The following is a 12,515-nucleotide window of genomic DNA, read 5'->3' on the forward strand; positions in this document are numbered from 1 at the left end:
GCAAAACCAACATGATCCTAACATAATTAGTGATACAAGAAGAAACACTATACTTCCCATTCTCAAAAATTTCCGGGCACGATTAGAGAATTTCTGGAAGTAATAAAAGAAAGGAAAGTAATAGATGAAACAAAAAAAAATATGGAAGACCAAATGATGCACTTTAATTTACAGATAATGGTCTCTGGATAAAGGTATCTAGAAGGACTAATACTTGATGCTCTCTGACTTAAGGATAAACTACATATCTAAGTTAACAATTTCTACCTTACTCCATCCATTAACACTCCTTAACCAAACAGTCGTACACAGATTTCTCCTTTCATGATCACAATCCAGAAACATGCAAAAAAGGTGTCACTACACACAGAAGGAAGGCGGGGCATCCTTCCCTTCTCTGGTAGGTCTGGAATTTCTTTCTGCCAGAACCATTCCCTATATAATAAGCTACTATGTGTGGCTTTGGGACTGAGATGCTGTCAGAATTTTGTGTGTTCTGCATGTATTTGGACACAAGGGATATGGTCAGCTGATGGATTTTCACATCACTACTGGCTACCTCAATTTTCATATTTTTATACTGTCACTGACTGCCTCCATGTTGTTACATATCAGAGGGAAATTGTTGCAGACACTATCCTCATGTCTTTATCAATATCCACTGGATAATTTCATTTTCATTTTTTCACATCCCCTCCCATTATTAGAATGCATATAATGCAACATAAATTCAATCAGCATAACAGCAGCATATGTTGCCAACTGGCAGACATAGGATTGCTCACATAAAGCATGTGAAATTCTATTGTATATATTTTGTATGCAAGCCTTATCTCTGTACCAAAGAAAATGATGGAACTATATAGATAATGCTCTAATGGTCCATGCAACCAACCAACCAATTCCCCCCCCCCCCCACACACACACACACATATATCTGAACCAAGTATATATTTAACGAGCCTCTTTTATAAGGGTATACATCATTCATGGCTTTCCCCCCTCTATATTGCATCACTGTAAGAGAAGTCAATAGGAGCATCCAAGATTCTCATAGTGCTACAATATGTACTTACAAAAAGTCCTCATCTGTAATTGCTTTTAAACTTAAAAATGGAATATTTTTATACCTTGAGGCTTGCAGTTGTGTGTTTTATATTGAATTCATCCTTTCGAAATGGCTGTAGATTGGCCTAGCTCTATGGATGTATTAAACATAAATAAATAAAACATTAGAATATTTCTAACCTGCTCCAGATGAAAAAGTACATTAGCAATATCAAGAACTCGATCCACTGTCTTCTCAGGATCTGAAGTAACTTCAGTCCTGTTTGGTAGATCTTTATAAAGGGCCACTTGCCATCTTATGGCAGGATCTTCAAGCTGCAGGAACAAGAGATTTTATGAACCATATAAAAGTGAGGCATTAGTTGTAAGAATCATGTAATGCTAGAAACATTATCAACATCCTATGTTGCCTAATTCTGGGCTGATGCATCAGGCAATATAGGATGTTGCCATGACAGCTAAAGTGGAATCAGTGCTACAATTTTGCTGTGTGAAAGGGCACTGTAACAATAAGCCCTTGACATGAAAATGTTGTTTATGAGAAAACAAAACTGGACATTCTTAAAAGATATAAACAAAGAGAAACAAAACAAAAGGAAAAAAACAGGAAACAAAGGACAAGAGGCCTCACATATTGGGAGTGGGGGGTGGGGTTTCAGAAAAAATTACAATACTTTTAAATTACCTTGCCCTGTAAATGAAGGTTGTTGCGAATAATATCTCGAACTTCATTTTCAGTGTCTTTCTGCCAACAAAGTAAAACAAATGATCAGATACACTTTATATCTTCAGTAGGTTTGTTACAGTATTTGCCAGTAGTCAAGGTTTAGAAGATAGATTAGATAGATAGATAGTAAGTATATGCCACGTTAGAGAGCTTGCAACTTAAGGTAACACTATTATTAATTCCTGTATTATGAATGGGCAAATGTTTCTTTTTCACCTCTAAAACAATAATGATATTACAGTATTTCTTAAAAGTAGCAGGGATTTTTCCAACTTTGAGTTTGTCTCTCAAAGTCTGAGACACTGTCATCAAGTATTGACTGATAAGCCAAAGCTTATTCTTTTATATTCTCTTTTGTTAAGTAGTACAGTTGACCCTCGGTATCCACAGACTTGCCATAAATGGATTCAAGCATCCATAGATGACAAGTCCAAGTTGTCCCCAATGGCAGTGCATGCACATGGCTGTGCCACCATTAGGGACAGACCCTGGTGGTGTGTGCATGTAGCTGCAGTGCCATTAGATTCAATTGTCCCCATTTGGCAGTGTGACTGCGTGTATGTCCCGCCACAGACAATGGGAGCTGTTCCTAATGGCGGTGTGGCCACGGGCATGTGTTGTCATTGGGAACAATGCAGGCTTGAGCATCTGCAGATTTTGCTTTCTGGGGGGAAGGATACCAAGGATACCTGTGGATACCAAGGGATGGTTGTAGTCCTGCAATGCATCCCCAATTACAGTTTGAATTGTCTCATGTGGTGGTGTTCATCTCACACTTAAGCCTAAAATATGACACTACCAGCACGTTTCCAAGTATTGGTGACAGCAGATGCAAAACAGAAGAAGGATCCTAGAATACAAAGGGATGTAGAATACTTGGAATTAATGAACTGTATTTTATTTCAATTATTTACATGGTTTCAGTAGTACTCCAACATGCTGCGACAGGTCAAACAATTTGACTGATGAGCTATAAGTGAAATAAATAAATAAATAAATAAATAAATAAATAAATAAATGTGATAGAATCATGTTGCCTGCTAACCTGGCAAGGCTGGTCTAAGAACTGAAAGAAAGCCCTCTCCTTGACACTGTTCTTGCTAAAGGCATTATGGTGGGTGTGTCATTCTTGTCAGGCAGAAAAGATTATCAGAAGTAATCCCTACCTTTGCTTGATTCTCTACAGTAGGGAAGGTGCTAGTGCAAGGTTTTGTTAATAATTAGAAAAAAAATTGTTGCCACAATTTCCCATCTCTTCATTGCCAAGTTTAGTGGGAAGCACTTGTGCTTTAAAGTGTGCCTGGAAACTCTCTTATTATTTATGTATGTGTTTCTATGAATCCAGAACAAAACGTCTTGACTCATGAGATCCTATGGAAAGGATGGTGACTAACACATTATAGAGCTATGTGTCCTGCAGAAAATATGGATGTATTTTTAATGGTTTAATAACTATACTTGTTATAACTATAATGTCATCTATATTCCAGCAATGGTTCAAAAGGAGTCTATATAGTAAAGAGAAGCAAGAAAATGAAAGTCTAAAATGAACCTGAAAAACATTGTACTTAATACATTCATTTGTTGCGGTGGTTAACTGCTTTCAAGTCAACCTCAAAGTATGGTGACTCTATGAATAACAGTATTCCAAGTCACTCTATCTTTGACTGCCTTGCTGAGATCCTGCAGTCTGAGGGTTGTGGGTTCCTTCATAGAATCTATCCATCTAGAATGAGGTCTTCCTCTGTTCCTACTACCTTCTACCTCACCAAGCATCATTATTTTTTCTAGTGAATCAGGTCTTCTCATGATATGTCCAAAGTACAACAGTCTAAGTTTGTCATCTTGGCTTCCAGGAAGAGTTCAAGCTTGATTTGCTCTAGGACCCATTTATTTGTCTTTTTAGCAGCACACAATACCCACAGAACCTTTCTCCAGCATCACATTTCAAATAAATTTATATTCTTCCTGTCGGCTTTCTTCACTGTCCAGCTTTCACAGTCATACATACAAATGAGAAATATGATGGCACGGACAATCCTAGCTTTTGTATTCAGTGATACAGCTTGACACTCCAGGATCTTGTCTAGTTGTCTCATATCCACCATTCCAAGTCCTAGTCTTCTTCTAATTTCTTGGCTGCTGTCTCCATTCTGGTTAATAACTGAGCCAAGGTATGGAAAATACTGAAGTATTTCAGTGTCTTTGTCATCTACTTTAAAGTTATGTAAGTCATCTGTGGTCATTATTTTGTTTTCTTAATCTTCAGCTGTAAACCTGCCCTCAAACTTTCTTGCTTTTTCAGCAATCGTTACAAGTCTTTGCCATTTTCTGCTAGTAGTATAGTGTTATTTGCATATCTTAAATTGTTGATGTTCCTTCCTCCAATATTCACATGTTTTTCCTGCTAGCCCTGCTTTATGTATGGTCTTTTCAGCATACATGTTAAACAGAGGGTGATAAGATGCAGCCTTGCCTGATTCCCTTGCCAACTAGAAATCATTCTGTTTTTCCTTATTTTGTAATCTCAGTAGCCTCTTGTGTTGGGTACAGGTTACACATCAGGATGATCAAATATTGTGGCACACCATATCTTTAACAGCATAGTTCTTCATGATCTACACAAAGGCTTTGCTATAATCTATGAAGCACAATCTGATTTTCTTTGGAAATTCTTTTATGCAGTCCATGATCTAACATATGTTTGCAATATGATCGTTAGTGCATCTTACTTTCTTGAACCCACCTCGGACATCAGGCATCTCTTTCACCATGTGTGGTAAAAGTCTCTGTTGTAGAATTTTGAGCCTCCTTTGCTTGCATGGAAATTAATGCAATGGTTGTGTGATTACTGCAATCCCTGGTGTCTCCTTTCTTGTGGACTGGAATGTAAATTGTAGCATTTCCAGTTGGCGGGCCACTGTTTCATTTTCCATATTCATTGATAGATTTTAGTTAAAACTAGATTTTAGATAGATAGATTTAGGTGGATAGACTTTAGTTAGAACTAGAGTAGGTTCTGTCTCTCTAGCTTGAAACACTTCTATTAGTATGCCATCTGTTCCTGGTGATTTGTTTCTCTCAGTGCTATGAGTTCAACTTCCACTTCACTTTCTAAAACTGTAGGTTCATCTTCAAATGGTTCTTCCTTGAATGAACCTGTCATCCTTCCATCTCTTTTATATAGTTCTTCTGTGTATTCTTTTTATTTCCCCCTTGGTTATGCAACGTGTTCCCCTGCTGGTCGCAGAGCATCCACACTCTTGGTTTAAATTTCCCTTTGATTTCTTGGATCTTGTGGAAGAGGTCTCTTGTTATTCCTTTTTTGTTGTCATCCTCTTCTTTCTCTGCATTGATTGTTACAGCAGCTCTTCTTGTCCCTGTACACAAGTCATTGAACAGTTGCATTCAGGGTTCTCATTCCACATCTGTCCCCTTTTACTTTTTCTATCTGTCCTTAACTGTTTAAAGAGTTTCAGTTGTTATCCACTGAGGTTTCTCCTTTTTTGGCTACTAATTGTGTCTTTTTGCTACTGATTGGGTCTCTCCGGCTTCAGTTCAGAATTCCTATGGTACCCAAATCTGTTTTTCACATTTTCTTTAAATTCTATGGGGATGTTCTTTATTTCAGTAAGATGGTTGTTTTAGTGTTCTTTAGCTTTACTCTAACTTTTGCTATTAATAGTTTGTGGTCTGTGCCTCAATCTGTTTCTGGCCTTGTTTTTGCAGAGAGAATGGAGCTTCTTCATCTTCTGCTTCCAATTATGTTTGTCCACTACTGCTGCTGCCCAGTGTGCATAGAGGGCATAATATTTCTGAAGGCACTGGAGAAAACTGCTACTGATTTTACAAGGTACAGTCTTGCCTAAGTCCAACTCGCAGAAGTAGGAATGCAGCTACTTCTTCTATTTTCAGTCTCACTGAGACATCTAAGTTTATTGTCCCTAATGGAGTGTTGTCCTTTACCATTACTAAGGCAGCATGAAATCAAAGAGTCTTTAAAAAAAACAACACCTCACTCTTGCTACAATTTTCCCATGCAAACAGATATTTGATTACTAGACAGGGAATAACATCACAACTGTGGCCAAGCATTAAACAGCCAATAACCCCATCCCATTTACATGACAGATTCTGGCATCGTGTGCCACACACAAAACCTCATGATCTCTGACCATGGATGCCATCCAAAGAATACTTCCCCGACAGCATCTTTCACTACACTGTTCCAGATACATAATATTGTTAGCATACCATACTTAATCTGTTCTTTGCCAGCGCAATTAATTCTTGGTCCCCAGGTGCACAAATATTTAGCCCAACAGGTAACAGTCTTTTTAAAGCTGCCACAATAAGGGACGTCTGTGTTGAATAACGATCACCTTTCCTCTTCATTTTTTTCCTTTCCTGATCTGAAACAGCTGCCTGTAATATGTGAGAAATAATTCATTTTCAAACTGTAAAACAAGAAAATATGTCATCTATCTCTTGGGTAAGCCACAAAGTAAAAAAGCAACTATAAATCACTTTGCATATTAAATACATTTTATCTGTGGCAATTATGCATACAGTCTTCTACACCCACAACATAATTAATCTCTTTTCCTCTCTTTAGATTCTCATCTGCTTATACTGCTTACCCTCCTCTTTTATCTCTACATCGGTGGAGTTAGGGAATTTATGTCACATTATTGTGCCTTGCAGGTTCTCAAGTTCTTTAATGTCATAATCATGTTTCTTTAGCTCTGGTTAACTTTCTTCCCTTTAAAGAGATTGCAGCTATCAAATGATAGCTGTTAACTTTCTGGCATCTTCCATCCTCCAGCCAGTTGGTTTATAGCTGTAATATCTTTTCACAACTGACTATTTCTGCCAAATTTGGAGGCTTGGGGACAGAGAGTTGCAGAAAAGGGACAGAAAGTTGCAGAAAAAAGTACCCAGTGTATGTCAGCTGGATAATTGGAGAGCTTTTCAGTGAAAGCTGTGCAGCCTTGGGCTGGGAAAGGAGGAATAAAGTCCTGGCAAAGCTGCAGGAACTTTGGGTGGAGTAGGGGTGGGGGTGGGGTCATGCACCAATTCCCAAAGGGACTGGGAACTCTGACCAATATCGATCTGTTCAGGAAACTGGTGAATTCCCATCCTAGCCATAATGTGTATACATATCTGGTTTTATATTGTTTAGCTTCTTAAATTATTGAATAGTTTAATGATTTTTTTAGAATTTTTAAATAATTTTTATTTTTTAAATTTTTAGCATCTTGCAATTTAAATTATCCACACCACATAGAAGTGACCAGTGGGGTTCCACAGGGCTCTGTCCAGGGCCCAGTGTTATTCAACATCTTTATCAATGACCTGGATGACAGAATTGGGAGCATACTTATCAAATTTGCAGATGACACCAAATTAGGGGGAATAGCTAATACCCCAGAGGACAGGACCAAGATTCAAAATGACCTGAATAGACTAGAAAGCTGGGCCACAGCTAACAAAATGAAATTCAACACGGAGAAATGTAAGATATTGCACTTAGGGCGGAAAAATAAAATGCACAAATATAGGATGGGTGACACCTGGCTGAATGAAACTACATGTGAAAGGGATCTAGGAGTCCAAGTAGACCACAAGTTGAACATGAGTCAACAGTGTGATGCGGCCGCTAAAAAGGCCAATGCAATTTTAGACTGCATCAATAAAAGTATAGTGTCTAGATCAAGAGAAGTAATAGTGCCACTGTATTCTGCTTTGGTCAGGCCCCACCTAGAATATTGTGTCCAGTTCTGGGCGCCACAATTCAGAAAGGACATTGAGAAACTGGAGCATGTCCAAAGGAGGGGGACAAAAATGGTGAAGGGTCTGGAAACCATGTCCTATGAGGAACGACTTAGGGAGCTGGGGATGTTTAGCCTGGAGAAAAGAAGGTTAAGAGGTGATATGATAGCGCTATTTAAATATTTGAAGGGATGTCATATTGAGGAGGGAGCAAGCTTGTTCTCTGCTGCTCCAGAGAACAGGACCCGGAACAATGGATGCAAGCTACAGGAAAAGAGATTCCACCTGTACATTAGGAGGAACTTCCTGACAGTAAGGGCTGTTCGACAGTGGAATGCACTCCCTCGGAGGGTGATAGAGTCTCCTTCCTTGGAGGTCTTTAAACAGAGGCTGGATGGCCATCTGTCAGGGATGCTTTGATTTGGATTTCCTGCATGGCAGGGGGTTGGACTGGATGGCCCTAGTGGTCTCTTCCAACTCTATGATTCTATGATTCTATGATTCTAATTTTTTTGTAAGCCACCCAGAAATCACTGGTAAAGGAGCAGGGTAGAAATATTTGAAATGTATGAATTGGGTGTTGACTAACAAAGCTAATTCAATTCAAATAGTCTACTGTTTGATACCCAACCATGAAATAAAAAGACCAGACATGTAAATGGGATGAATAAAGGGCCATTTATTTGACCTATATCCTATTTAATGCTAAGCTCTTGAACATCAACCTTAAACTTCAAAACTCTTGAGAAAACTGATTAAAGTGAAAAGCCACGTGCGGGTCCAATTCTAGACCACCTCTTCAGCCTTCCCTTTGGGCACAAATACCAAACCCTGATGTGAATCTGATGATTCGAACTGCATCCTCAGTCAATCCTAGGAAGATAAACATAAGGCACTCTCCCCCAAACTCCCTCAAGTTGGTAAGGTTGAGCAAAACCCCCATGTCTACCCCTGTTCCAGAGCCTAACCTTTCACCACAAGGTAGTGCTACTGGTGTGCACTAAATAGTTCTTTAACTCCATATGGGCCAGTTAAACCCATTTAACAGCCACCCCAAGCCAATTACCAGTCCCTGCACACAGTATGGGGTAGGCAAAAAACCCTGGGCAAAAGGGAGAAAATTCCTACCCAGCCCTGAAGCAATCAACCAAGTTCACACTGCATTTAGGGTGGGAGGGTGGGCTGCTTTGGTGAAAAGAGGTCCAATGGGGGGCGGTTTGCCCTTAAATACTGACTCCACCCCCACCCCCACTCCATCACATGCCCTGTTGGGCCTTGCCTATTTTTAAATTATCTGGTCTCATATCATGGAGGGTATCAAAGGCACATCCTCCCTCCAAGGCTCTGCCTATCGCCCTGGTGTGAAAATTAGGACTAATGATTTAGGACTCCACTGTTTAGGACAAAGAGGTAGTCTGAAGCTGACCCTTTACTGGCTGGATTGGGGCCACAACAACCTCAGACCACAGCCCCAATCTGGCCTTTGTAGAGTGCAAAAAGGAGCCGCAAAAGTAGTTCCATTTTGTGCCCTCCAAGTGGCAACATAGCTGTGGCGGCATGGCTTTATGATGCTCCTTAAGTGCTGCATCATGTGCATGCATAACTGGAGAGGCATCATGATGGTGTGCATCGTGTGAACCACCATGCACCAAAATGGCAACCTGGAGGCAAGGTTAGGACGTCCAGCGTGCTGGCTTGTATATGACCGAAGGGAATTGGAACTAAGAAATTTCCAAAGATTGTTGTGAAAGCTAATTCTAATCTATCTCCTTTCAATAATTCTTCTCTGAAAAAAATTCTTAGAAAATCTAATGGGGGAAGTAAAGAAAACATGCAATTTAACAGTTTATCAATCCTCACGATTACTCTATAAAACAGATTACTCTGTATTACCCTAAAAATACACAGAAAAAAATGATATGCAATATCTGCAGCTTTTTATACCTTGGACATTTTAGACTTGGTATCAGTAATAAGGAAAGACATGTTGTTGATTTCATTCTGCACAACGAAGTTCTGTTCTTCCCTTTTAAAATTCTGAAATGGTATAAAGACAATTTACAGCACACCATCAGGTAAGAATAAATGTTCATATTATCCACCAATCAAAAGCATGTATGGCTTTTCAGAAAATACAAATTCCACATATAAAAATAATTGCACATGCCTACAATGAATTTTTCCCAACATTGCAGCTGTTTTTAATTTATTTTAGGATGCTGAATTCAAAACCACAGCCCAAAAAATGGGACAAATAGAGCAGACATGGCATTTATATGACACAAACCCCTCAAAGTGACCAGAAGCCACTCTGAGACCAGTTAAGGCAGACCAAAGCTGCCAGCAAAAGGTACAGATTAAATCCGCTCCTGCTGGCAGCCCATTGGGGATCGTAGCAGCGATCAGCTTTGGGAGTGGGCCATCTGGTCACCGCAGTCTCAAACCAATTGGGGCTGGAGTGACATCTGGCCAATCCTTTTGGTCAGAATAAAAATAATAATAATTAATAAATAAAAATGTCATACCACACACAGTTCTTTCACAAATCTAATATTTTTATCAATTTAGTTCTTACTCAGCTTTGATTAAGAGCAGACACTGATGTTTCGGTGCTGTTTCTCTTAGCACTTTTGAATGGATTTTTGTGTGTTTTTCAATGTCTGTTAGAAGACTTTGGCGGGGTACAGACCGCCGCTTTGTGGCGGTCTGCCGCCGCCGCCAGTAGGTCCGCGGGGGAGCCGGAGCCTTCAGACGGCCCGACTCCCGCACGGACCGAAAAAGAAGCTCCAAAATGGAGCTTCTTTTACCGTCGCGTTTGCGACGTAGCGAGGCGCCAGGGGCGCGCTCGCTACGTCACAAGCGGTGCGACGCGTACGGACGCTCAGCGTCCGATACGCAAAGATGGCGGCGCCCATGTGGAAGGGGCGCCGCCATCTTGTATGTATAGGATACGTACTAGGGTTAGGGGGGTGCGGAAGCACCGCCCCTTCCTAACCCTAGTACGTATTCTATACGTACTAAATGGCGGTATGTATCCCGCCTTTAATTCCCTTTTTACTCTTTGCAGGATTATTAAATTCAGTTACACACTACAACATTGAAACATCAAAGCAAGTTTTGAAAAAACTGTATGTGATGAAGAAAATCTGAGGTCATTTTTGGGCTTAAATGTCAAAATCAGCATACAATTTTTAAAAAGTTTTTCTGATCTTCAGTTTTGCAAGCCTATGCTACAGGGTTATGTTTCAAAGAAAATTTCTCCCCGTTCTACCACCGGCACCCAACAGATAAACCATAAACCATTTCCTGAACCCTGTGACCCTTGCGCACAGGGCCAAGAAAAAGATACCAGGGCTACAAACATGAGAACAAATGTGATTCTCAGGGGCAAACAGTGAGTTCTACAGGACAAAGTAAATAGACTTTAATTCAGGAAACAGTTCCTGGGATAGGGGGGGGAAACTGTCCTGTCCTGAAAACGTAGATTGCACTTAGATTTAGTAGCTTAGACTTTATTTCAGTAGTGTCCCTAGTATTATTTACTCCTGTGCTTAAAAAAAAAAAGTAAACAGCTGCATTGGTAGTTAACATTGCCATGGGAGCACAAAATCCCCATTACTATTTAGATGAAGTGGTCCAGCCTACAGAGAGAGAGAGAGAGAACACATTGGTTCTCATCATATTGTGTCTCTGCCTTTATCCCCTGCACATACCTCCTGGCCCCTGCACATACCTCCTGGCCCTTAAAATGACCAACATTCTTAAAACTACAACTTACATGGGATTTTGACCAGTAAATGAATACTTCAGCAACCATACGGAAAAGGTCCTCAGCTTCTGGGTTGGGTTCTTTTAACCACTTTGCTCTAAAATTAAATAAAAAGTACTGTCCATCATTTCTGTTATTATTATACATAAAACAGTTAGCATAATGTTTATACGGAATATGCCAAACTTGGTATGTTTATTTTAATCTTCTAGGTTAATGAAAAAAATGCTTACTTTTAGAGTCTTTTTTGAAAAGCTTAATATGTTTTTATCAGCTTGTCTATCTAGCTGCACTGTAATGAAATATGCTCAGTAAAGAATCCAAAAGGCTGCTGATGGAAAACCAAGCTAAACTGCAAACTTCATAATTCACTCATCCCCACCTCCATTGACAAGAAATAGTTGCATTGATTGAGAGGTTCAAGACTGAACTTGAAGGGCATCATCTGTGCTCTTTTGCAAGCACATGTTGGTCATGTTTGCCCCACCCAGAGCAATAGCAAGTAGCATAGCAAGTACATTTTTATACTAGTTATCAGTGAACTCAGCACTCTCTAAATGGTTTGCAATCTGTAAGCCAGTTGCCCCCGATAAGCTGGGTACTCATTTTACCAACCTATGAAAGGATGGAAGGCTGAGATTCAAGCTTGAAGCCTTGGGATCAAACTCACAACTTTGTGGCTGTAGTATTGGCATTTAGCCACTGCACCACCAGGTCTCACCCAAAGCATTCCCTTCACTCTTAGACCAGTCCCTAAGTTAGAAGGACCTTAAACACAGAGACACACAGAGAGAATCTCTCCCTTTAACCTCTGAAAGACCTGAAAGCCTCTTAAGCTTAGCTACACCCCTCTAGCCCCCTCCCCTTTACATTGGTTAGGATTGGCTGGCTTTTAAGACCCATACTGTTTTGCTCTCTTTTACTATGAGAAACAGCTTGCATTGAGTATAGATGGTTAGTTTCTGCTGCTATTCTTTTCTGCCTTTTCAATAAAGAAATAATTGTTTTTACTGCAAAATCAGTTTGTCCTTCTACATCATTTTTACTTGGAGCCACTTTGGTTCATTGTCTGCTTTTAAAGTCTTCAACCTGTAAGATCCTGCAGAGAGCTAGTGCCTAGAAGACCCCACCACAAAAAAATGAGTGCATTGCTCTTAACATCACTTCCTTATAATTGTT

The 12,515-nt window shown here is 39.9% G+C and overlaps 1 protein-coding gene across 1 annotated transcript in view; it reads right to left on the minus strand.

Moving 5' to 3' along the window:
• The window catches only part of RYR2 (ryanodine receptor 2), a 421,553-nt gene that overhangs the window by 74,625 nt on the left and 334,413 nt on the right, over nt 1-12,515 (minus strand). The window contains exons 71-75 of the mRNA XM_089529854.1: nt 11,346-11,433; nt 9,512-9,604; nt 6,050-6,220; nt 1,754-1,813; nt 1,249-1,383 (exon numbers count right to left, since the gene is read on the minus strand). Of these exons, the coding sequence (XP_089385980.1) occupies nt 1,249-1,383; nt 1,754-1,813; nt 6,050-6,220; nt 9,512-9,604; nt 11,346-11,433 (547 nt within the window). The remainder of the gene's footprint in view (nt 1-1,248; nt 1,384-1,753; nt 1,814-6,049; nt 6,221-9,511; nt 9,605-11,345; nt 11,434-12,515) is intronic.

Source organism: Sceloporus occidentalis, unplaced genomic scaffold (genome assembly GCF_023333645.1).
Source record: "Sceloporus occidentalis isolate IW3139 unplaced genomic scaffold, rSceOcc1.0.p SCAF_6, whole genome shotgun sequence".
Lineage (NCBI taxonomy): Eukaryota > Metazoa > Chordata > Lepidosauria > Squamata > Phrynosomatidae > Sceloporus > Sceloporus occidentalis.